This window comes from Miniopterus natalensis, chromosome 1 (genome assembly GCF_054644295.1).
Source record: "Miniopterus natalensis isolate mMinNat1 chromosome 1, mMinNat1.hap1, whole genome shotgun sequence".
Lineage (NCBI taxonomy): Eukaryota > Metazoa > Chordata > Mammalia > Chiroptera > Miniopteridae > Miniopterus > Miniopterus natalensis.
The window spans coordinates 83,153,039-83,180,312 of record NC_142081.1 but is presented as its reverse complement, the minus strand read 5'-3'; the positions used below and the strand labels follow the sequence as shown (position 1 = coordinate 83,180,312).

Below are 27,274 nucleotides of genomic sequence, written 5' to 3'. Positions count from 1 at the left end.
AGATATAGAAACAGCTGCATGAGGGCATTCAGAATAGAAAAAAAGCAATTAATAAGAGAATTTTTCACTTTAAGGAGTCAAGAATATACTACATTTTGAAGATTTCTCATTACAATATTTAGAAATAAAAATAGTTGAAGTATTATCATGATAATCATTGGCATAACCCTATACATCTGATGATGGTTATTCCCAAAGTTTACTAAGCAGCTAGGAAACAATGTGTGAGTAAAAATTCACAGGTTTTTAATAATTCAAATAATTGAAAATTGTTAGTCTGTACAGACTTCTACCCAAACTTTCCAAATAGTTCAAATAACAGAAGATTAATTTTAGGATCCATTGTCTGAAGTTGCTATTTTTAGGTTTGAAGATAGGTGCTAAAAGTCACAACAAGTTTACAATTTAAGCTATAAATATGAGTACTTTAGCTTCTTAATTTCTTTTCTGTAGCAGATAAGGCATAAAATCTAAACAGATGAACTCTAAAATTTAGTTAACATAAATAGACTGGATGACCAACATGCATTAATACATAGGAACACTCTATTATAAAATGCCCAACTGTGAATTTAATTGTATTCCAAGTCACATGACTTTTACCTAATAAAAATCTTTATAATAAATAAAATCTATAAAGCACCATTTTACTTTGTTTCCTTAAAATTGTACTTACTTTATTTAAAATGTATTAATGGTAAAGTAGAAGTATCCTTAAAAAAAGATCTCTTAACACTTACTAGCAGTAGTCTTCCTACTGTTACACCAAAGAGTAATGCAGAAAAGGGCCTTGCTTTGTAGAAAGAATTCTATCTAGACTCCCAGTAACAGATACCACTGTAAGAACAGTCAGCTCACTCAGGAACAGTTAAATGTTTTTTTTCTCCTTCGCTTTAAATTGTTTCTTTATAAATTTTTGCATTTAAATAGTAATGTATTCTCATGCATTTTTACCTGAAAGAAAAACTGCTTTACCATAGGTAAGGTTGAAGGTGACACTCTGCACACACATACAAAGAGTCCTTTTATAACCATAAAAGAGAACAAAAAAGGATGTAAAACTCATCTACCCAACTTCAAAAGAAAGTCTGAAACAGATTACCAAGGAAATTAGTCACCAATCTTCTGAAGATGAAACTAAATGCTACAGGTAGGCTCCAACTATCTTCCTATTGGATCAGAAGCTGTCACCCTACACTGAGATTCAAATGCACAATAAAAACAAAAAAGGAAAATCTATTTTGCCTACCGCTTTATACATATAATTCAATTACTATTAATATCATACTTATATTTTCAAAATTTAAAGCCCTCATCTTGAATTTGCATTAGAAATTTCATAATTAATTCCAATTCAAGAGGAAATTACAAAAGTGACTCAAATAATTTATTCTTTTTTTTAAAATATATATTTTAAAATATGTCTTTATTGATTTCAGAGAGAGTAAGTGAGAGAGATATAGAAACATCGAGGATGAAAGAGTCACTGATCAGCTGCCTCCTGCATGCCCTCAACTGGAGATTGAGCCCACAACCCAGGCATGTGCCCTCACCGGGGATCAAACCACAATCTCCTGGATCATAGATTGATGCTCAACCACTGAACCACAGCGGCCAGGCCCAAATAATTTATTCTTAAAACCAATATATGAAAAATAAAGACAGCCCTAGCTGGTTTGCTCAGTGGTTAGAGCATCGGCCTGTGCACTGAAGGGTCCCAGATTTGATTTTGGCCAAGTGCACGTACCTTGGTTGCAGGTTCGATCCCTGGCTTCAGTTCGGTGGGCAAGTGGGAGGCAACCAATCAACGTGTCTCTCTCACATTGATGTTTCTCTCTCCCCCCCCTTCCCCTTCCACACTCTCTGAAAAGCAATGGAAAAAATACCGAGGATTAAAAAAAAAAAAAAAAAAAGACAAAAATGTCAAAGGGAAGACAATTCAAAAAAGATAAATATTTAAATATAGGTTTTAGATTCTTTATGCATTTATGTCTCAAAATCACTTCTTTAACCTATGTGGTAGGTTTGCAAGTTTTCAACCAACCCCATCAAAATGACTTCTGAAGACACTGCCCATGCTCACAGGGCACACTCCCTCCCAGTGTACAGATCTGAAGTCTTATTCTGCCATAGCTCAGACGACCTGCTTGGAAAATTTCCCACCCTCCTCAGTAGAAATTAAGTTCCCTTCTTTGAACGGGTTCATTTACCTCCTGCTTTTTACCTCACCCGCATCCTCTTACTAAAGGTTTCTGTGGGACACCTGCTGCTTGATGACTCTGACTTCCTATAAGGTCCCTGCAGTCAGATTCTGTGCTATTCCCCCTCAATAATACCAATGGTAAGTATAAAACTCCCATTTACATAGAATAACTTGTATGTATTTCTTTCAACTATAATCCCTAAGATACTTATGTCAAAGAGTACAATATTAGTTGTTTCACAAATACAGACACCTGATGAGATCAAAAAGATCACTTTGTGTCAGATAGAAAAGTAAGATGATTTACAAAACATAGTAGTTAAATTTAAACACTTGAAGGTAAAGAAGATGGTTATAGATGACTGATCTGAAGTTTTACAACCTTCAGACTGTTCATAAAATTTTATTATTAAATTTATTTTTGCCACTGATTTTCAAATAAAACTGAATTATGAAAAGTCTAATTCTACAAAAGGTGTTCATTAAGTGTCCATGGGTCAGGAAGAGGGTTCCAATAAAATTAAAAAGTTAAGTCCTGAGCCACTGGGCATCTCAAAAATGAAGTGATAACTTTATTAATTAAATAGTTTGGCACTCAAATTTAAAATCATGAACTTAACACCTCTTTAAAAAATTATAGTTACTTAGAGTCCTAAAAGTTAACTGTTCATCTCAAAAGGAAAGACCAAAACAGACACGTAAGAAGTTATTTCACTAAACAGAAACAATTTTCTTATTCATCATCAAACTATAAACATAAATCTTAAACATGACAGTACATGGTGTGACAATGCTTATTTATGCTCATCAAATTTGTTTTTATTCATTAATCTGGAGAAAGAATCTGTATATATGTGTGCTTAAGCTGATCAGTTAGAAGGGCAAAAGCTAGCTCTTCTGTTTCTGCCTCCAGATAGAAATATTACATGCACTAACTGCTATTGCTTGATCTACTGAATTATGATCTCAAACAACTTAGCACTATTAAGCCCCTTCTTCCCTTACCAAATACCAACATGGTTATATCACAATTTTTGGTGAGATAAATCTTTCCTCAGTGTTTTCTGCAATTTATTTGTTCAACAAAAAATGTGTTGAGCACCAACACTGCCTGGCACTGTACTGGGCGTTGGGAAAAAGAAAGAAACAAAACATATGAAAGCTTACCTCGTGAGAGACACAGATAACATATAAAACAAATGAGGAAGATATACAGTATGTGCATAGTATCAAAAATATTATCAAAACCCCTACAATTCAATAACAAAAAGGCAACCAAATTCAAAAATGGGCAAAGAGCCTGAATAGTTCTCCAAAGATGATACAGAAATGGCCAAAAGCACATAACAAGGTGGTCAACATCATTACTCACAGGGAAATACACATCAAAACCACAGTGACCACTTAACATATCTTAGGATGGTGGTAAGAAAGAGGAAAAGGAAGAGGAAGAGGAAGAGGAAGAGGAAGAGGAAGAGGAAGAGGAAGAGGAAGAGGAAGAGGAAGAGGAAGAGGAAGGGGAGGGGGAGGGGGAGGGGGAGGGGGGCAGGGGAGGGCAGGGCAGGGCAGAGAAGGTGTTGGCAAAGAGGTTGAAAACGTGGAACCTTTGCATATTGCTGGTGGAAATGTGAAATGGTACAGCTGTGGAAACAGTTTGGTAGATCCCAAAAAAGTAAAACAGAATTGCCATATGACCTAGTAATTCCAGTTTTATGTATATACCCCAAAGAAATGAAAACAGGCACTCAAGCAAGTGCTTGTGTAGGAATGTTCACAGCTGCACTATTGCAACAGTCAAAAGGTGAAAACAAACCAGATGTCAACTCACTGATGGACAAATAGTGTTAAATGCGTATAATGGAGCATCATTCAGCCATAAAAGGAATGAAGTACTGATACATGCTACAATGAGGATGAACCTCAAAAACATTACACTCAGGTTAAGAATCCTGACACAAAGGTTACATATTTTATTATTACATTTACATGAAATATCTGGTAGAGGCAAATTCATATAGATTAAAAGCAAACTGGTGGTTGCTAGGGCTCCAGAGAGAAAATGGGGAGTAACTACTTAATGGATATGGGCTATTATTTTAGGATGATGAAAATGTTTTGAAACTAGACACAGGTGGTGGTTGCACAACACTGTGAATGTACTAAATGCCACTGAATTGTTCACTTGAAAATAGTTAATTTCATGAGGATTTCACCTGAATTCTTAGAATACATATTTGAGAGAGAGAGAGACAGAGAGAGAGAGAATGTTAATGATAAGATGTAAAGGGGTTAAAATTTTTATTTATTTATTTATTTATTTATTTATTTATTTATTTATTTATTTATTTTTATCCTTGCCTGAGGATATGTTCAGAGAGAAAAGAAGGGAGGGAGGGAGGGAGGGAGACAGAGGGAGAGGAAGATGGGGAGGGGGGAGGGGGAGAGAGAAACACACATGTGAGAGAGAAACATCAATCAGTTGCCTCCATATGCACCCAGACCAGGAATCCAACCCACAACCTAGGTATGTGCCCTGACCAGAAAATTGAACCCACAACCTTTTGGTGTACAAGATGATGCTCCAACCAACTGAGCCACCCAGCCAGGGCAAGGCAGGGCAAGGCTTTATAATTTTTTAAAAGATGGGCAGAGAAGGCCTTACTAAGGAGGTGACATTAGAATACTGACCCAAAGAAAGAAATTAATATTGATATCTGAGGGAAGATCATTTTGGTTTTTTATTTTGCTTTCTGTTAGTCTTTACTTGAGGATATTTTTCCCATTGGGTTTTTTAGGGAGAGACAGAGGGAGAGAGAAACATCGATGTGAGAGAGACAAATTGGTTGGTTTCCTCCCAAACGTGACCCGACCAGGGCCGGGAAAGGAACCCACAATCAAGGTACGTGCACTTGACCAGAATCAAACCCAAGACCCTTCAGTGCTCAGGCATTCACTCAACCACTGAGCCACAGCGGCCAGGGCCTGTGGCAAGATCATTTTAAGCAAAGGGGACATTGCCTCATTTTTAAGGCAGAGGAAAGGCCAGTATGGCCAAGAAAGATAGGAAAGGGGAGAAGTAGTAGGAAATAAGATTAGAGAGGAAACAGGAATCAGAAGAGGTGAGGGAGGGACTAGTAGGTTACTCCAAGGACTCTAGCTTTTATTCTTAGTGAAAAGGGAACAAATATCAGGTTTTGGGCAGAAAAGTGGCATAAGTTTTGGGGTCATTTTCTTTGCTGAAATGAGAAAACACTACAGCCCCAAAGAGGGCAACAGCATGGTCATCAGAAACCATTGCAACAATGTAGAGAGAGATCTATCTAATTTGTCTTCTTTTTTTTAATATATCTTTATTGATTTCAGAGAGAAGAAGGAGAGGGAGAGAGAGAGATAGAAACACTGATGATGAGAGAGTCGTCACTGATCAGCTGCCTCCTGCAGGCCCCTGACTGGGGATCGAGCTCACAACCCAGGCATGTGCCCTGACCAGTAATCGAAATGCAATCTTCTGGACCCTAGAGCCATGTTCTGTTGGGCTGTTTCTGATTCTTTCAGTACATTTTCAGTTTCACTGTTTTCTTAAATGTTCTTTTCTCATAGCCTCCATAGTTTCATGGATGTATTAACTTCTCTTAGGTTTTTTTAAAGTTTTCTTTTGATCCCTATACTGTCCTACACTATCTCCATTCTTTTGGGTTCCCTTTTCCCTTGTTTCTGACTCTGTTTTTCATGTAAGCATTCCCCAAATGTCTGTTGACCCTTGGTGGTCTGCTAATATTTGAGAAACTAAAAAGCACTGTATTTGTGAGCAGGACTTATAAACCTTACCATGGGGATTATTTGGCTGAACTGTTCCCAAACTGTAGTATCTCAGTCTTTCCTCTTGACCTGGTTAGTATGCCCTAAGGAAAGTAAATCATGGGTACAGTCTACAATAGCAAAGCTACTGAGTTCTTTCTGAGGCCCAAAGAGCTAATCAGTAAAAGTCATGAGACCTCTCTCTTACCTATCCAATCTGATCTAGCACCAGTATCCTGTCATCTTAACACAAATAAATCTCTCAAATTTCTGTGCTTCTAGCCATGTCTACCATCATTACCATATTCTCTGCTTACCTGGAACACTAAAGAAGTCTTATTTATCCCTCCCTAGGTTTTCCACAATTAGCCAGAGCGATCTTTCCAATATGCAAATTTAAACCTGTTCCCTTCTTTCTCATCTCCCCAAACTATTCCTACCACCAATTTTTGAAAAGTCTAAGGGCTGTCATTACTCTTAGAATAGTTCCAGGGCCTGCCTACTTTTGCAGCCTTATCTCCCACCTCGCCCCCTGAATGCTTAGCACCCCAGATCTTCTTTGTTCACACCATAGTCCTTCCTTCTGCAGCTGTTTGTTTGTTCCAAATACTTCCATGTAAGGAATGTTCTTTTATCCCTCTTCCCATAGTTTAATCGAAGGCTGAGTGCTCATTGTAGACAACTGTTCTTCAAGGAAACCTTCCTAATCTCCCCAAACCAGGATATAGTTATGGCTTTACAGACCTGTGCTTTGTCAGCACTCATCACAGTTATAATTTATACGTGTGATTCTCTGACTAATGGCTCCCCCATTAGAATGCACATCTCCTAAGAACAGGAGCCTTATCTAATTTTGCTCACCACTGTATTCACAGCACCTGGCGTAATGCCAGGCACATACTACCACATGCCCAGTAATTAAAGACAAATTAGTATACACATGAATGAAGACGGTTGCAACTATTATTACCTCAGTGTATAAGTGACATGACAAATTCTATTGCTTTTCAAAGGCATTTTAAGATGTCAAATTACATGCTACCTTGAAAATTGTGATCTTCAAACATACTTTTTTACTTAATCATAGTCAGTACAAAGAAGTCAGCATGAAATACATACAGACAAACAAACATACCAGTTTTGTAGAAAAAGACAATTTTACATTAACACATTGTATGCGGGAAACGTATTTATACGTTTTACGTTGACTGGTAGTAGAGCGTGCGATAAAAACTACCCGCAAACAATGTGTTAAGCTGTTGGGAAAAAACAGTTGTTTATTTCAGGTCATGGGACATGAAGTAAACAAACCCACAAAGAAAAAGTAAACCAAAACTAAAAACAAAAAGAAAAACCAAACCCACAACCCAAATTACTTGCTCAAATATAGAAATATCAAAGAAAGAATGAGCAAATAATAGATTCTGTTGTAATGTAAAAAACAGCAAAATTTACAGTATTTCCTATATGGCAAATACTATATCACTACTACTTTATTTTAAAAAATTAAACCTGGACCTAATAAATGTTATCCAGTATTATCATCTCATTTACCATTCATATAACCTTCTGGTTTTATACTACTTTATTTTAAAGGAAAAAATTCTTGACCCGCACCTTTTTAAGAAAAAGATGGCATGTTCAAGCAATCCAAATTCAACTGTCCTAAAGTACTCTGAAAAGGAAGTACCCATGCTTTTAAGAAGCTTCCAAATTGAGTCATGAAGAAATATTTTTAGAATGTCACTGGAAGCCAAGTGCAGAAAATTCGTGCAAAGGCTTCATTTATTAAACTGACTGCCCTACACTATGTGCCAGACTGTATACCAGATTAGAAGAATACAAAGGTAAGTATCAGAGCAGTAACAATCAGTATCATTTGAAGAGTTCCAAAGCGAGATGAGGTGCTTGATATACATGACTTTCAAAATGTATAATAGCTGAAGAACCTAAAACTTACTATAAAATTTGCCATGGCCACTTTATGTGAATGTGTATTTTCCTATCAGGATTATTAATAGCTTCTAGGATGCAGATAAATGAAGACAGATTTAAAACCTTATCTGACTGACATGGCATACTCTGATCTGAGTTTGTTTGGTCAGGCCTACAACTAGTGTGTTGCAGGAATTTTTGTTTCTTTTTATGTACTTGACGTCTCTAATTCAACATTTCATTTCATGTGGTTGAGATCTAGGGATAAGAAGATAAATGAGAGTGTCCCTGCGACAGACAAGCCTCCAGCTGACCACCTGACATACAAACAAATCAAAACAGTGTGGGAAGTAGGAAATATACATCGTGTGATAAATGCAACAGCACAATGGACCAAGGGATCAGAACAAAGAACACCAGGAAAGGTAGGTAACTAGTGCATATTTCATAGAAAGGTGGGTATCATACACTTCCATCACTCTATCAACATAGCTAACAGGTAGATGCTTGAATACAAAATGCCTGCATCTTTATATAGCTGAATTGACACTGTTCCTTCTATTAACCTTCTGTCTTCTGCTGTTTTGACAATAAAATCATTTCTTAAATAAATATCAACCATAAAATTTGTTTAAAATATTTTTATCTTATTATCTTTTACATTTGAAACTTATAAAGTTTCAAAGAATTTATTAGTTTTCTTAATGCTAAAGAATAGGGTTGGAGATAAAATAATAAATTGGCTTGAAAATATACTTTATATGTAAATTGGAACTGATTTTCTTTTCTGGAAATTTGTAACACTTGATACAAAAATTAGTCATATGATGAAATCCTCACTCAGGAATTAGAAGTTGCTCTGCTTCTGTAGCTTACATGATGCTTTTAACTTGTTCCTCTCCACTTTAAGAGGGAAACAAACAGCAAAAACTTTCAGACAAAATGTAACATATCCATCTGTACTTTAAGTTATATTATATAGCTTTACCTGTTTAAGAAAAGGTTAAGTATATATATATAACTTGCTCTAAATCCACTAGCTGGACTTTTGCCAGCAAATAAAAGTAAATACAGAAATAAATAAGAAAATGGATCCACAAAATTCAGCATTATCAGTACAGTCCTTGCTACAATTTATGCTATTCATAATTCTTACAGATATAAATAAGCTTACATTAGCAAGTACAAGCTTAAAAAAACACATGGAGTAATAGAAAGTGCATTAGAATTTAAAAACCTCAAAACCAGGCTTTCCAGTCAAGATGGTGGTGTAGGTAAAGGTAGTACTCGCCGCCTCCCACAACTACATCAAAATTACAACTAAAATACAGAACAATCATCATTCAGAACCACCTAAAATCTAGCTGAACGGAAGTCCTACAATTAGGGAATTAAAGAAGAAGAACATGGATACTGGCTCATCCAAGCCATTTCCAGTGACTTTTCCATACAATTGGCTTCTTGCCTTATGCTTCAGACTCCTAAACTCTCTCAAACAAGCAGAAGCTGGCCTCAGTGTGCCTGATACCTCTCCATAACTAGCCCCAGGTCTGGCACTAGTGACAGCCCACTTTGGTTCATAGCTTGGCTTCTCCTGGGCACCTCCAAGCCCAACACATGCCCATCTACAGATTGCTGTGTAACTCATGCTGGGTGTCCCTGGGCAGGGCACAGGCAGAGGCTGACTTTGCACCTCCTGGGAGGCCCCAGAGACAGTGCACCCGGTGGTCAGCTTCAAGAACACCAGATTACAACCCTACTACATTCACAAGTGACACACTCAAGGGGTGGACTTCAAAGATCCACTGAAGCAAATCCTGCTCCATAGGGATGTCTCCAGCACAGCAATTCTTTGGCCATAGTCACAGCTGGTCCTCACAGCCGATTGGCTTGGGGGTCAATTCCTCCAAGTGGGTCTAACAGCTATCAAGGTTCAACTACAAGAGGACAGTGTACACAGCTCACACAGGGGAGCACCTAGAGTGCCCAGCTCAGGTGACTGGGGAGGCTGAGCCACTGGGCCTTACAGGACACCTACTACACAAGGCTACTCTACCAATTCCAGGAGATATAGCAGCTCTACCTAATACACAGAAACAAGCACAGGGAAGCAGCCAAATGCAGAGACAAAGAAACATCTCACAAATGAAAGAACAGAAGAAACTTCCAGAAAAAGAACTAAATGAAATGGAAGCAAGCAAACTACTAGATATGGAGGTCAAAACAATGGTTCTAAGGATGCTCAAGGAACTTAGAGATCTTCAAGAGACTTAGTGAGAATTTCAAGAAAAAGGACCAGTGACAAATGAAGGATACACTAACTGAAATGAAGAACAATTTACAGGGAATCAACAGTAGTGTAGAGGATGCTGAGAATAAAATCAGCAATCTGGAATATGAGGAACCAAAAAACACCCAATCAGAAGAGCAAAAAGAAAAAAAGAATCCAAAAATATAAAGATAGCATCAAGTGTACCAACATGTGCACCATGGGGGTGCCAGAAGGAAAAGAGAGGGACAAAGGAATTGAAAACCAATTTAAAAAATGACAGAAAACTTCCTCTACTTGGTGGAAAAAAACAGAATTACAAGTCCAAGAAGCGCAGAGAGTCCCAAACAAGATGAACCCAAAGAGGCCCACACCAACACACATCATAATTAAAATGCCAAAGGTTAAAGACAAAGAGAGAGTCTTAAAAGCAGCAAGGGAAAAGCAGTTAGTTACCTATAAGGGAGCACCTGTATGACTGTCAGCTGATTTCTCTTTTTTTTAAAAAAAATATATTTTTATTGATTTCAGAGAGAGAGGAAGGGAGAGGGTGAGAGAGGTATTGATCGGCTACCTCTCCCTCCTCCCCTACTGGGGATCGAGCCCACACCCTGGGCATGTGCCTGACGGAACTGAACTGAGATCTCCTGGATCCCAGGTTAATGCTCAACCGCTGAGCCACGCCTGGCCTGGCTGTCAACTGATTTCTCAAAAGAAACTTTGCAGTCAGAAGGGAGTAGCGAGAAATATTCAAAGTGATGAAAAGCAAGGACCTGCAACCAAGTTTACTCTACCCAGCAAAGCTATGATTTAGAATTGAAGGTCAGATAAAGAGCTTTACAGACAAAAAAAAGCTAAAGGAGTTCATCACCACCAAACCAGTATTACATGAAATGTTGAAGGGTCTTCTTTAAGAAGAAGCTAATGAACAAAATAATCTGATAAAACTAATTAGGCCCAGAGACGCTGGAGCATGCAACAACAGACTGACAAACTGATATGCATATATGCATAACCCATGGACACAGACAATAGTGCAGTGAAGGCCTGGGGAAGGGAAGGGAGCAGGGTAGAGGGGGTCAATGGGGCAAATACTTTCAACAATAAAGAAATGAAAAAACAACCAACCAACCAAAACCACAATTATATATTTTCCCCCTTCAGGCCAACATCTAGCAACTCTCTCTAGGAGTACCAGAGACATTTAATAAATGTCTGTAGAATGAAGATAACGATGATGATGACAGCTAAGATTTACTGAGCATTTAACTTGTAACAGTACTGCTAAATATTTTATATTTAAGCCTGACAACAATTCTAAGAGCTAGGTACTATTACTAACCCCTATGTTAAGTATGAAAGAAAAGGGGCTGACCAATGTTCGGAAGTGGCAAAGCTGGGATTCAAACAAAGGCTGTCTCACCCCAAAGCTCTCAATTGTAGAAAAATATGTTATTCTTAAAGGCTAGGATTTAGAAAAGGCTTTGTTGTCAAAATTTTAAAATAAACATATTCAAATGAATTTGATTTATCTCAATATTGTAACCAAGTATACATTAAAACTGCAGGAAGCATTCCATCTTAAAAGAGCATCTGACTTTCATATCATTAAACTATTAGATTTTAAAATATTTTCCTAGGATATGTTGTAACTAAAATTATTTTAAATCACATGAGAATTTAATCTTCCCTACAAAAGAATAATCTAAAACTTTTTTATCGAAACACAAGTGATTCCTAAATAAAATAACACTCCTCCAAAAAACAAAAAAAGCCAAAGAACTTAAGTCAGAAAAGGTAAAGAAGTTATAACTGAGTCGTGACAGATTTTATTGAAATGATTTCAAAACTAGTGTGGTATAACAATATGTTTAGTACTTATACTTTAGATTTTGGAACAATCCACTTGTTAGTGGGAATACACTGATGGTTGCAAAGATCAAAACCAAATGTAAACTTACATCACTTGTTTGCCTGATGTCATACTTAAAAAAAATCCTACTATAATCATACCTTGGCAAAAAATACGGTGAGGTGAGTTTCACTGCCAACAATCCAAATAGGGAATTTTGGAGATTTCAAGTAAGAACCAACCTAGAACAAATGTAGCAAAATAAACAAACAAATGAAAATTTTATACTGCCTGTTAGATATCTGCCCATGAATATTTGAAAGATAACCAGAGTCCAATTCATATTTAAATAGAATAATGTATTGTGCCAGAATGCCTTACCCATGAACGTCAAATTCTGAATGTAAAATGAATGTAATAGACTATTGGGGCTAAGCTTATGTTTTGCCTTTACACAGAGCAACAATAATACAGATTTAACACAGACAGAAATAATTAATTTAGCCCTAAGCATCATTCTCAGGTTTTAATAAAGTTCCTAAATAGAACGGCGACTTCTAGAATTTCAGCTTGGTACCTTAAAACACTAAAACCATAAACTGGAATAGGGAAAACATTATAAATTAACAAATGAGATTTATGAATAAATAAGGGAAAAAGCCTTAAGCACATTCTGTCTTCAGAGAACCTAGGGTAATATAATAATCTCTCTAAAGAAAAATATGTATATACTCTAACACATTTAAGTATATAAAAGAATACTGCCATTTGACTCTTCATGGTAGGAGGTAAGTTCAAAGTTTTACAATGTATAGTCTCTTTAAAATGTATAAACAGTGCCCTGGCCAGTGTGGTTCAGTGGTTAGTGTCTGCCCACAGGTTCAATTCCTGGTCAAGGGCACATACCTGGGTTGCAGGTTCAGCCCCACCCCAGTCAGGGTTCATGCAGGAGGCAACCAATTAATTGATGTATTTCTCTCACATCTCTCTCTCTCTCTCCCCCCCACCTTCTACTCTCTCCAAAAAGCAATGGAAAAAATGTCCTCAAGTTTGAGGATTAAAAAAAATAAAAATGTATAAACAGTTACACCTACAGCCTGGCTTCAGGGTTACACAGTTAATCTCCAAAAACTAATAGTACCAAAAATTTGAAAGTATTATTATTTTAAAATGTATCTTTATTGATTTCAGAGAGAGGAAGGGAGAGGGGGAGAGAGAGAAACATCAATGACGAGCGAGTCATTGATATAGGCTGCATCCTGCATGCCCCCCACTGGGGATAGAGCCCGAAACCCAGGCATGTGCCCTGACTGGGAATTAAATCGCGATCTCCTAGATCATAGTTTCATGCTCAACCGCTGAGCCATGCCAGCCAGGCTAAGGTATCATTTTTTATGTGTGACAGAGAAAAAGAAAGCTTAATATTCAACAAAAATTAGACTTGTAAAAACCAATCACATTCACATCAATCAATGTCACACTCTTATGAGGACAAAGATTTTAACTTAAAAACAACTAACCTTACCAACCAAATTTGCTGAATTTTCTTTTCTCACACAGATGTCCTAAAACTGGGAAATTCCAAGTGGCTACTTGCAGCAGTCAGGGGCAACTATTCTTCCTAATTAGCCAACAGCCCTGATATGATGCCTTGCTTTCAGCCATCACCAGGGACTTTTGAAATGCATTCCTCTCTCTAGTAGGGAAGTGAGAAATAGGCACTCTCTTATATTCAGGGAGAGAAAAGCGAATTTTCTCCTATGATGAAAGGGATATACATTGGATGTGCCACCGGCAATGGTGAGCCAGTAGAGCAAAGGGTGGTTTGGGGACAACAGAGAACAATAGCCAAAGGACAAAGAAAAAGGAAAAACTCTGATCACAGAAACAGAGTAGAAGGCATTTTAGAGGTGTGCAGTGTAAGTCCTTCAATTTTACATAAGGACACAGAGAAATACACAGGACCAGTGCCCTGTCGGAATACAAACAGCTAACTACCACAAGCTGGAATTAAAACTCAGGTATGCTGACTCCTAATGTGGTGGTTTTCCATTCCATCACCCTGCCTCTTGTAGTGAAAAGTTTAGAGGTTTAGTTTCTTTTTCAGAAAAAATGTGTACTCTGGCCAGTGTGGTTCAATTGGCTGAGCATCGTGCTGTATACCGAGGAGTCGAGGGTTCAGTTCCTGGTCAGGGCACATATGAGAGGCAAGCAATCGATGTTTCTATCTCACTCCCACTCCCTTCCTCTCTCTCTAGAATCAATAAAAAGCATATCCTTGAGTGAGAATTAAAAAAAAAAAAAAGACAAAGTGTGTGCGTGTGCGTGTGTGCATACTTAATCACTGTAAAAGTAAAAAGTATGGGTAAGATTATACACAGTAGGATCAAAAGGCAAATAAAGGCTGAACTCATGAAGTGTTTTATAATAAAAATAAATAAAGAGTGAATAAATAATGCAACTACTTTGGAAAACAGTTTGACAGTTCCTCAGAAAGTTAAGTATATAATTACCATATGACCAGGCAATTTCATTCCTGGGTATATACTCAAGAGAAATGAAAACATGTTCACAGAAACTTATAAATGAATGTTCACTGCAGTATTATTCATAATAGCCCAAAAGTGGAAATATCCATTAACTGATAAATATATAAAAACTACTGAGTTATACACTTTAAAATGGTAAATTTTATGATATGTGAGTTAAATATCTGTTTTTTAAAAGGACACAGTCAAAAACACTGGGTCACCTTCTTTGTTCACATGTGTGTACATATATACACAGGGGTGGGGAGGAGAAAGAGAGAAATGTTGTTTTATTTGTATTAATAAAACACATACGGTTAAATTGATATGAAAATGTTGACTTCATTTCTAAAGGGTAATTTGCTACACTACCAAATAGGCAAATGCTGAGATTCACAAAACTAATACAAACACAAGTATTTCCTTAATGCTCTTTCTCTAAGCATCTGGTACAAAATAAATGTGTATAGATTTTGAGAATGATACCTACAGATACACACACACACACACACACACACACATATGAATAGCATAGTGTAATAAAGGGTTTTTTTAGATGCTGTCTTTACTCAGTTTTGAGGCCCTGCTCTTGAGGCCAGTTAGTTCCTTTATTTATTTAATTTTATTTTTTAAAAATATATCTTTATTGATTTCAGAGAGAGGAAAGGAGAGGGAGAGAGAGAGATAGAAACATCAATGATGAGAGAGTCATTGATTGAGCCCGCAACCCGGGCATGTGCCCTGACCGGGAATCAAACCCCGATCACCTGGATCCCAGGTCAAGGCTCAACCGCTGAGCCACGCCTGGCCAGGCTAGTCAGTTCCTTTAACAAAGACTGCTGAGTAAGTCCATACCCCAACCACTTTCCTTAGAGATCTCTCACACTCTAGACCACTATGCACAGCCCTAATGGCCCTGGAGCCAGGTACCACCTTGACTAAGTACAGCCCCTAAGCCCCAGAGCTCACAGAAACTATTCAAATTAGCCAGTCCACACTGAGCCCATGAAACCTAGCTAACTCTACTCCCAATTCCCATGCATAAGGTGCCCCCATGGATCCAGTTTGCTGTTGGCCTGTTCCCAGGTGTAACTCCCTGTGGCCCTGCCTGGAGGCCCTCTGTGGTTGGGAGCTGTCAGTAACTAACAGATCTGCCTTTCCTCTAACCAAGTGTCAGTGTGTTATGTTCCGCCACTAAAACAATCTTTCAATCTTATAAAACACCACAGTTGCTGCTAGAATATTAGAGAATAACAGGAGAACATACAGCAGCTGTTGACTTTCTACTAAGGTCCTGGGGGGAAACAGACATTGCTCTGCTATACCTAACAGTTAAAGCAGACATTTAGGAAAGTCTACAGTTATAGTGAAATTTTCCACTCACTCATGCAACAAGTATCTATTGAGCACCTATTACGTGCCCAGAAACAATGTGCCTGCTAGCCTTCAAAGAGTCTATATTCCACTAGGGACGACAACAGAAAAACAAATTCAAAATTATTTAAAAAATAAGTAAACAAAAAAGATCATAACAGAGTATTCATTCCTATGAAATAATGTTGAAAAGAGTCACTGAGGGGATGGTCAAGGAAAGGGTCTTTGAGGCACCATTTGAAGTAGGACCTGAAGGGGAGAGTGGAATATTCCCAGCAGAAATGATAGCAAGTATGAAGGATGATCAGACAGGAAAGGGCTTGGCATGTTTAAGAAACGACAGGAGACCAGTGTGGCTGGAGCACGGCAATGGAGAGAGCAATGCAACTCTGGAAGGACAGACAGGATCCAGACCATCAGGGCCTTACAGGCCACCTGGTGAAAATGTCAAAGTAGATCATCTCTATACCCTGACCTCCTGCAACACGCACGCGCACACACACACACATACTTTTTACAAAACAGCTTTATTAAAATATCATTGACATATAAAAATTATATATATTTAAGGTATACAACTTAATGTTTTGATATCTGTATACACTGTGTAAAGATCACTATAGTCAAGCTAATTACCATATGCATCCCACCTCTATATGGTTACCACCGGGGGGGGGGGGGGTGTCTGTGTGTCTGTGTGTCTGTGTGTCTGTGTGTCTGTGTGTGTGTACACATGTGCCAGGAGAAGATGCACGTGATTCTTTGGTTGCCAGGCTAACTCAGAATAGTCCTAGCTTACAGAATTAAAGTCACTAAAAAGAAGAGTTACTATGTTTAACATGACGATCACTACAATGAATAAAGGCTGGATGAAACCTACTTGACTTTCACACCCACGTCACCCCTGTCCAAGGACTGTCATGACAGGGATGCTGTCTGGTTAAAAAAAAAAAAAAAAGGAAGATGGGCACAAGGCACTGCTACTGGTACTAAAACCAGTCACCACCGCCATGGGATCAACATTCTACATGGAAAAGAGCAATAGGTCTTCTTTCTTACGCCAAAATGAGGACATTTTAAGTGCAAATCATTAATGATTTAAACTCTATTTAAAACTATTTGGGACATCCAATAGTTACTTCAGAGTGTGTCGGAAAGCAATGAAATATATATCAATAAATGAGGGTTTCTTGGCAGTTCCTAACCTTAGTACATGTGTTAAAGAGTTTAATGCTGTTAAATGCTTGGAATTCCTCTTTTTTAGTGTGAAATCATTTCTCAGAACAGACAGAAGTTAGAATTTCAGGCACTTAGCAGGTTCTCTTTTTTTGCCTGATAAAGTGCTACCAGTTGTTTCAGTGAAGCACACTATTAGCTGGTGAGGAAGAAACAGTCCATTATTTTCCCTCAGTTTACCAAAACCAAACTGATATCCAACAAAAGATTTCTCTATTTTCATAAATTATTTCCTACTGGGTTCTTCCTCCCGCTTTCAAAAACGAATAAATCTCAAAATTAGGAAACAGCCTGATCAGCCACTTAACTCTGCCCTTAATACACCTGTCAGTTTAGGAAGGGAGACCAGGAAGAATCTGAAGAGAGTGTATAACAACAGTAGTAAACTAAAATATGTTCTCATAGGAGAAATTACTATCCACAACAGTGAACATGCGAATAAAGACCACTCAGAATACCTTAAAAATCAACTTACCTTACAGTATCTTAAAGCTTCCATTAAAGTTAAGAATCCTACTGCTGCCTGTTCATGTATACCAAGAAGTTCTGCAAAAAAAGTTAGCATTGTATTAGTATACATAAATCTGAAAAGCACTTATCTGTAAATATATGTGTGTATATATATGTATATCTTCTATACCAAAACTTTTATTTTTACCCCAAACTTTACTTAAAACCGAGCACATATATATTGCTGAGTTCACATCAAGTCATCATTTTAGTACTACACACTGTAAATACCATTAGATCAGGTTTGTGACATTTCAGATGTACATTCAATATATTTATGAAACTATTCAGTGTTAACTTTTCTAATAGAGGCATTTCCCCCTGAAACTAAGGCATTACTGGCAAAAATAAAAGGAAAGATACTTAATCATATCCGTGCAAAATGATTAACTTAAACTGACTTTCATTTAGAAAAGCAAATGGATAAGTCAATCATAATTTGTAAAATTTATCATTGGGTAGCAGTGAACCTACCCGCACAAAACTTGAAACATGGACAGCTGATACCATCTCTCTCTCCTATAAATAAACCTACAAAGTGTGATAAAGACTGGAGAAGTAAAGATGAATAGTACTATCTGCCTTACAAGGCTGATAATTTATCAAGGGAGACAGATGAAAAAATGTGTGCTCTCTCTCGTTTACACAAATACAAATACATATACACACACACTCTTACACTGATATAAGAATATCTGCTAACTGTGTTACAGAAGTGGTAATATGTGAGATGAATCTTTAACCATATGTAGGAATTTCCCAGGCTAAGAGAGGATAAGAAAAAAATTCAAGGCAGAGGAAACATCAGAGAGACATGAAAATTCAGTGTATTTAAGGGGTAAAGAAATTGTCAAAGTGTCCTTAAAGGTTTCTAGCCTGAGGGATCTGATAAATGGTGATTAACTAAAAGAGAGAATTAAGGAGGAGTAGGTGCCGGAGTGATATGAAGGGAGAGCATGAGTTTGGTTCTACATAAACTGGGACTGAGGAAGGCAGAGGAGTTCTACCTAGAGAGATACACAACTGGAAGGCAGGCTCAGGAACAAAGGAAGAGGGGTCAGGGTGGGGCAGTGTTGGGAATCATCAGCACAGAGGTGAGGACTGAAGTCCTGGATACGGATCAGAAAAAACAGACAAAGCATAGGGAATGAGGAGATAAGAGATTATTTCACAACAGAGGTGTAACTGTGATGATATCAAAGTCTTCATCGCCTACAGCTTTCAGCTAATATACATTAAATAGAACTATGATAGCCCGGCCAGCATGGCTCAGCGGTTGAGCACCAACCTAGGATCCAGGAGATCTTGGTTCGATCCCGTCAGGGCACATGCCTGGGTTGTGGGCCCATCCCCAGCAGGGGGCATGCAGGAGGCAACCAATCAATGACTCTCATCATTGATGTTTCTCTCCCTCTCCCTTCCTCTCTCTGAAATCAATAAAAATATATTTTTTAAAAAATAGAACTCTGATAATAATTTGGGTCCATATGTATCTCTAATAAGCATTTTTTCTGGTTAAAAATTGTATCTTTCAACTATCTGGTCCTTTGTGCTTTTTCCTATTAGAAAATTACATTTTTCTTATCAATTAATGTGATAATATCAACTTGGTCATTTTTGTTTTAAATATATCCTTAAGTACAACATCCAGGTGGAATAAGCCAAAAACTGGTAGTTTAACCTTTAGGATTTGTAAATTCAAAATTAATAGAAGGCACCTATGCATATAGTTTGAATTTCTTCATTAACTTCCTATAGGCACAGAGGAGGTGTAGCAATAGTTCTCAAATTGTAGTTTTAGACTCTTCAGGGGCCACAAGACCCTTTGAGAAAACACATGAAATTAAAATAATTTTCATAAAAAACCACTAGTTGCCTTTTTTACTCTTACACTCTCATGAGTATGGAGTGAAACTTTCCAGAGACTAAATGATACGTTATATTCCAACAGGCTGAATCTATAAACAAATATGGGAATCCAGCTGTCCACTAATAACCTAGACATTAAAGAGACTTAAAAATTTTAAAGCAAAGTGTTTCTTCTTACTATTTTCTTTCTGCTTTGGAAAATAGTTATTTTTTTATCAAAAATATTTACATTAACAAGTATTGGGTGTATTATTGTTATTTTAAAATGAATTAATACATCTTTTAAAATTTCTCAGTCTTGTCCAGCTGGGCGTGGCTCAGTGGTTGAGCATCGACCTAGGATCTAGGCGATCGAGGTTCGATTCCCGGTCAGGACACATGCCCGGGTTGTGGGTTCAACCAATGACTCTCTCATCATTAATGTTCCCATCTCTCTCTCTCTCTTCTTTCCTCTCTCTGAAATCAATAAAGATATATTTTTTAAAAAAATTCTCAGTCTTAATTTCTAACAAGAAAAATTATTATTATTTCCTTATGACCCACATTAGCAAAAGCTCTTTAGGATGCTTAGTAATTTTAAGAGTATAAAGGGCATGACACGAATGAATTTGAGAAGCATTGGATTATAGCATTCAAAGGAAAAAGATGGAGTGGAGGTGAGGAGCTCAAACAGGTAGAAATGGTACTGTACAGCCTTGCAAATTTTTCCCTCCTCACCTGAAATGTTAGCCTGCGCTAAATGTTCCGAGTTCAAAAAAGAATACATAAGTTAGAAACATTTTCACACTTTAATTTCTAAAATCAGTTACCACCACCTAGTGTTACAATTGGCTACTACATCATCTTTGTTCTTGGAATTTTAAGCAAATGTCTAGAATAGCATATTTATAATAATGTTATGATACTCAATAAAACAAAGTAGCTGTTCATAATTCTTGAGTAAAAAATTATTCATATTAGGTCACTAATCACATGCTTAAGCATGGAGTCTAAACAGTATTATTTTTAAAATGTATTAATCCTGTCCCCTTAAACAGAATATATACTTAAAATATTTATCTACTTTTGATAGCTAAAGTGCATCATCAAGAATATTTATTATTACATAAAAAGATACTCAATGACACTAATCATCAGAGAGATTCAAATTAAAATCACTATTGATGATAGCCACACCTGTCGGAATGGCTATCATCAATAAATAACAAATAAGTGTAGGTAAGGATGTGGAGAAAAGGGAGCTCTCTTGCACTGCTGGTGGGAATGCAGATTGGTAGTCAGTGTGGAAAGCAGTATGGAGTTGTCTCAAAAAATTAAATGGAACTGCCTTATGACCCAGCAATTTCACTTTTGGGAATACATACAAAGAAACCTGAAACACTAATTCAAAGGAATATGCACCCCTAGGTTCACTGCAGCATTATTTACAATAGCCAAGATTTGGAAACAGCCCAAGTGCCCATCAGTAGATGAGTAGGCAGAAAAGCTGTGGTACATTTACACAACGGATACTACTTAGCCGTAAGAAAGAAGAAATCTTATCCTTTGTGACAGCATGGATGAGCCTGGAGAGTATTATGCTAAGTGAAATAAGCCAGTCAGAGAAAGACAAGTACCATATGATTTCATTTATATGTGGAATCTAATGAACAAAATAAACTAACAAACAAAACAGAAACAGACCCATAGATTCAGAGAACAGACTGAAAGCTGTCAGAGGGAAGGGGGAATGGCAGGTTGAATGAAAAAGGTGAAGGGATTAAGCAAAAATAAACAAAACACCAAAAAAAAACCCCTCATAGACACAGACAACAGTATGGTGATTACCAGAGGGAAAGGGGGTTGGGGGGAGGTAGAAGAGGGTATAAGGGGAATAAACAGAGATGGAAGGAGACACGACTTGGGGTGGTGAACACACAATACAATATACAGATGATATATTATAGAATTGTACACCTGAACCCCATATAATTTTATTAACCAATGTCACCCCAATAAACTCAATTTTTAAAAAAAGAATATTTATTATTGTACAAAGTTGCAATTAGAGTAAGGATATAATATTCTCACTTATTATAACTTAAAGAATTTACTTATGAGACTTCTCACTAAGTCTAAAGTAAGTTCATTTACATTTGCAGAAAATTCTAATAATTATGTCATTATATTTTATGATTTTTGTCTAATTGTTTTTCTTAGCCTAGCATTTAAGATTAATCGTTATTGGTCCTTATCGATCCTTATTTGCTTCAGTCCATGAGACTGTATATATATATGCAGAATTTTAAATTCCTGAGTTTGGTTTTTTTATAGGCTTCTCCTCCATTCTCAACTATCACTTCTCACTGCTGTCATAAGGTGTCTACAGAAGTTCCTTTTCAACCTTGATGCTGACTTGGAAACCAGGTAACTGCTTTAAATTTATTTAACACACCCTGAGTGCCAAGTATTAAAAAGAACAATGCTAAGCACAGTGGAGGAATATGGTGAAAAAGATGACAAGACTTTCTGAAAACCATGTATCTGATAAGGAGTTAATTTCCAAAGTATATAAGGAACTTTTACAACTCAGTTACAAAAAAACAAATAACCCAATTTAAAACTGGGCAAGAACTTAAATAGACTTTTCTCCAAAGAATATATAGACATTGCCAGCAGTATATGAAAAGATGTTGAACATCATCTTTGATTTTCAGAGAAATGAAAATCAAAACCCAATGAGGTATCACTTCACACCTGTTAGGATGGACATTATCAAAAATATATGAGACAAGTGTTGATGAGGATGTATAGAAATTGGAACCCTTGTAGACTGTTGGTAGGAATGTAAAATGGTACAGCTGCTATAGAAAACAGTATGGAGATTCCTCAAAAAATTAAAAATAGAACTACTATATGACACAGCAATTCCACTTTTGGGTATTTAATCCAAAGGAATTGAAATCAGGATCTCAAAGAGATACCTATACTCCCATGCTCATTGCAGCATTATCCATAGTAGCCAAGATGTTGAAACAACCTAAATGTCCAGTTACAAATGAATGGATAAAGAAATTGTAGCACACACATGATATGAAATATTGCTCAGGTTTACAAAAGAAGGAAATCCTACCATATGTGGCAACATGGATGAACCTTGAAGACATGCAAGTGAAACATGCAAGTCACAGAAGGGAGAAACACTTCGCGATTCCATTTATGTGAAGTATCTAAAATACTGTAGTCAAACTCATAGAAGCATAGAATGGTGGTTGTGGACACCTGGGAGGAGGAGGAAATGGGGAGTTGCTATACAATAGATACAAAGTTCCAGTTATGTAAGAGGAGTAAGTTCTAGAAATCAGCTGTATAAATTCTTATCTATAGTTATACTGTATCTTAACTTAAAATTTCATTAAGATGTTAGAACTCATGTTAAATATTCTTACTGCAATTGAAAAAACAAATAACCCTCACCCTAGACGGTTTTGCTCAGTAGTTAGAGTGTCGGCCCCCAGACCGAAAGGTCCCAGGTTTGATTCCAGCCAACGGCATGGCACATACCTCAGTTGCAGGCTCAATCCCGGCCCCGGTTGGGGGTGTGCGGGAGGCAACCAATCGATGTGTCGCTCTGACATAGTACTCTCTCTCTCACTCTCTCTCTCTCTCTCTCCCCCCCCTCCACTCTCTCTGAAAAGCAATGGAAAAAAATATCCTCAGGTGAGAATAAAAAATTTAAAAAATCATCCTCCCCAAATAAAAATAGTTGGTTATGACACAGAATATGGTACTCAGAGGTAAGACAGATCCCTTTTAGCTATGAGAATGAGGAAGCTCTCCTAGGAAGGGACAGCATATGATGTGGGCACTGAAGGACTGCACGGACATAGATGGGAGAGATTTAGGTACAAGGAGTAGCATGAACAAAAACATGACAGTAAATAGCATAATTTCGTTCAAGCATACGTTATTGGTGGCTAAAAATTTAGCTGGGATGAAATTATGCAGGGTCCTTAAGTAAGGAAGGTAAAGAATCTGTAGTTTAAAAACATAAAAAGCCTGGCTGGGTGGCTCAGTTGGTTGGAGCATTGTCCTGTACACCAAAAGGCTGCAGGTTTGATTCCCAGTAAGGGAACATACCTAGGTTGCAGGTTCAATCCCTGATAGAGGCACATATGGGAGGCAACTGATCAGTGATTCTCATGTTCATGTTTCTCTCTCTCCCCTTACCCCTCTCTCTCCCTCTCTCTCTCTAAAATCAATAAACATCCTTGGGTGAGGATCAAAAAAAATTTTTTTAATAAAAAACTTTTTATAAGAAAGTTAGAATAGCTAAAATAATAAGCAATAAGGTGCTAAGAAAGGCGTGGTTATCTCACAGGCAAAGTACATGCAATTTGAGCCATGACTTTTGTGAAATTAATTTCTAAAAGTGAGGATCCTTTTAAACCCACTTACTAGTTGGTTGTTGGATTCCCAAGAAGTCAGGATGCTAGAGAGTTAACACAAGATGTCCAGTTAAATTTAAGTCAGATGAAATTTAGTCTTAAGTATATTCCAAATACTGTATGAGATACGCTTACACTAAAAAATATTAACTCTTTATCTGAAATTCAATTTTAACTGGGGATCCCATATATTTTAATCTGGCAACTTAATTCTAGCTAATTAAATATATTTTTACAGGGGATGCCAAGGTGGCTGCAGAGCAGCAGGAAGCTCTGTCAGTTTGCTCCCAGCACCAGACCATACTTGTGACTAAACTGCAGAGCATTGGGCTTGAAAAGCCAATTGAAGTATAGCTCATCTGAAATACTGTGAGTGGGGAGCATGGAGAGGGGAGAGGAGGAGACATAGAGGGGGTGAGGCAACTTGTGCAGCTGGGAAGTTGTAGGAAAGGTGTGACAGTGCAGCCCTTCCCCCTGGGAGCGTGGGGTCCCAGCCTCATGCAGGGGTCCCCAATCCAAAGCAACAAGAAAGGGAATGGGAGCCTGCATAGCATCGGGTGGTGGGAATCAGTCCACCTGGGAGACTCAGATCCCCCATCCCAGGCAAAGAGCGACTGCTTTGTTACACCACCAACCTGGGAAGTTTGCCCTGATCTGTGTCTGAGGGAGGGGCCACGTGCCAGAATTCGGGTGGCGGGGGGCAAAGGGGCCTAATGAGTACACCCAGCAGTGAGTTTGAGGGACCCTTTATTCTCTGGAAGAACTTCTGGCAGAGAACAGGATGCGGCCAGACAGTGTGGACTGGGAAAGAGGACCAGACCTGCCCACCTTGACCGCAGTCACCCCTTCCCCCGCCTGTGGAACAGCTGGCTCTGCCCTGTCCTGCTGCGATCCAAGGCAAGGGGGAACAGCTCTGGGCTGGAAATCTGTGTCTGTGCAGCTGGGTCTGGTGGTGTGGAGCATTTGAACATCTGACCTGGTTGCAGGCTGGGTGGAGGCCATGCCAGCCCGGGCCTGCCTTGCTAAAAGATTGGCTGCCAAGCAGGGCTGATTTTCTTTATCCCCTTCTGCTTGGGGTGGCAGTAAGAAGGTGCTAGTGTGCAAGGCAAACCTGAGGCTTTGGAAGGAGATGAAGTGTCCGTTCCACCCCCCCAAGGGAAACACAACCTACAGGCACAATTCCCAATGCAAGTCTTTTTAAACCATCCTGGCCAGGACCCTCCATGGGGGGTCCAGAACTGGGACATTCAAGGTGCAAGACCCTAGGCAGATGCAGGCTCTGGGCTAAAGAGGCCCCGCCTGCTGGACTACTTGGGGCTCCGCCCTGCCATGCTTCAGTCAGGTTGGCTAGGGCCAGGCAGGGACAGCAACTCACACTGGCTTACAACAGAGAACCTCCCAAGATGCCCAGACTGACACACCAAGGGGCCAGATTCAACAGCATTAGAGCAAAATCCAGAGAGCTCCACAAATAGCAGATCCAAAGGTGGGTTGTTTTCTTTCTTTTTTCTCATTCTTCTATCATATCTTATTCTTCTTTCCTTTTATTCTATTCATTTTTCCCTCTTTCTCAATTCTTTTTCTTATGTTTATTTTTCATTTATTTTATTTTTTTATTTTCTCTGGCCATTTTTCTTTTCCAATTCTATATTTTATTTTATTCACTATCATTACTTTTTTTAATTCTTATTCTTATTTCAATTTATTTTTCTTTTCTTTTTTACTCTTATTCTAATTCTTTACTTTTCCTTCTTTTCTTTCATATTCTCTTTTTTGAGTTCTTTTTTCCTCCTCTAATTCTTTTGGTCTCATGTCTTTTAGTATTCCTATTTTTCTCTTTTAGTCTTTTTTATTGTTTTTGTTTTTCGTGTTGCTTTCAGTTTGGTCTTGTTTTGTTCTGTGGGCACCTGTGTAACAGTTGGCAAAACGTGGTCAGGGCTGAGCCTCACACTCAGCAAGCCTGAGGGCTAAGTCCATTCATAAACAGCAATCCAGGGACAACAGCAATCCAGACCCAAATACAACAGGCCCACATAAGCCATACAAGGGACATTCCTACAGTCTGCAGCTCAGAAGATCAAGAAGATTACATCGTTGGGTCTGACAAGAAGGCCACCCAACCAAGACTAGGAAGCATGGCAGTGTTATCCAACACAAAGAAACAAACACAAAGAAACAGCAAAAATGGGGAAACAGAAACAAGACACATATGAAAGAATAGGAGGAATCTCCAGAAAAAGAATTAAATGAAACGGAGGCAAGCAATTTATCAGAAACAAGAGCATAAAATAATGATTTTTAAAATGCTCAACAGCATGAAAAAAGAAAGAAAATCCATGAAAAACAACCAGTCAGAAATGAAGAATGAAACAGCTGAGATAAAGAACACACTAGAAAGAATTAGCAGTTGGTTAGAAGAAGGAGAGATTAGAATTAGTGAATTAAAAGACAAGATAGAAAAATCAATCCGAGCAGAAAAAAGAAGAAATACTTAAAAAACACCAGGGAAGTTTAAGGGAACTTTGGCACAACATGGAAAGGGGCAATATCCACATCATAGAGAACCCAGAGAGAGAATAAAGCAAGCAATGGATAGAGAAACTGTTTGAAGAAATAATGACAGAGCCCAGCCGGGTGTGGCTCTGTGGTTGAGCGTCAACCTAGGATCCAGACGATCGGAGTTCGATTCCTGGTCAGGGCACATGCCCGGGTTGCAGGCTCGATCAATGACTCTCTCATCATTGATGTTTCTATCTCTCTCTCTCCCTCTTCTTTCCTCTCTCTGAAATCAATAAAGATATATTATAAAAAGAAAGAAAGAAAGAAAGAAAGAGAGAGAGAGGGAGGGAGGGAGGGAGGGAGGGAGGGAGGGAGGGAGGGAGGGAAGGAAGGAAGGAAGGAAGGAAGGAAGGAAGGAAGGAAGGAAGGAAGGAAGGAAGGAAGGAAGGAAGGAAGGAAGGAAGGAAGGAAGGAAGGAAGGAAGGAAGGAAGGAAGGAAGGAAGGAAGAGAAAGAATTACCTAACCTAGTAAGGAAAAGGTCACACAAGTTCAGGAAGCACAGAGTCCCAATCAAGATGAACCCAAAGAGAGTCACACAAAAGCACACCATAATTAAAACGACAAATGTTAAAAACAAAGAGAAAATCTTAAGGGCAGCAAGAGAGAGACAGTCAGTTACCTACAAGGGAGCCCCAATAAGGCTGTCAGCTGATTTCTCACAAGAAACACTGCAGACCAGAAAGGAATGGCATGAAGTATTCAAAGTAATGAAA

At 38.1% G+C, this 27,274-nt stretch overlaps 1 protein-coding gene across 2 annotated transcripts in view; it reads right to left on the bottom strand.

The window, feature by feature from the left end:
- MINDY3 (MINDY lysine 48 deubiquitinase 3) overlaps positions 1-27,274 on the bottom strand; it is a 106,161-nt gene that overhangs the window by 34,792 nt on the left and 44,095 nt on the right. The window contains exons 9-10 of one of the 2 annotated variants that reach the window (XM_016203932.2): positions 17,671-17,741; positions 12,219-12,299 (exon numbers count right to left, since the gene is read on the bottom strand). In XM_016203932.2, the coding sequence (XP_016059418.1) occupies positions 12,219-12,299; positions 17,671-17,741 (152 nt within the window). The remainder of the gene's footprint in view (positions 1-12,218; positions 12,300-17,670; positions 17,742-27,274) is intronic. The other variant, XM_016203933.2, reaches the window with a different exon arrangement.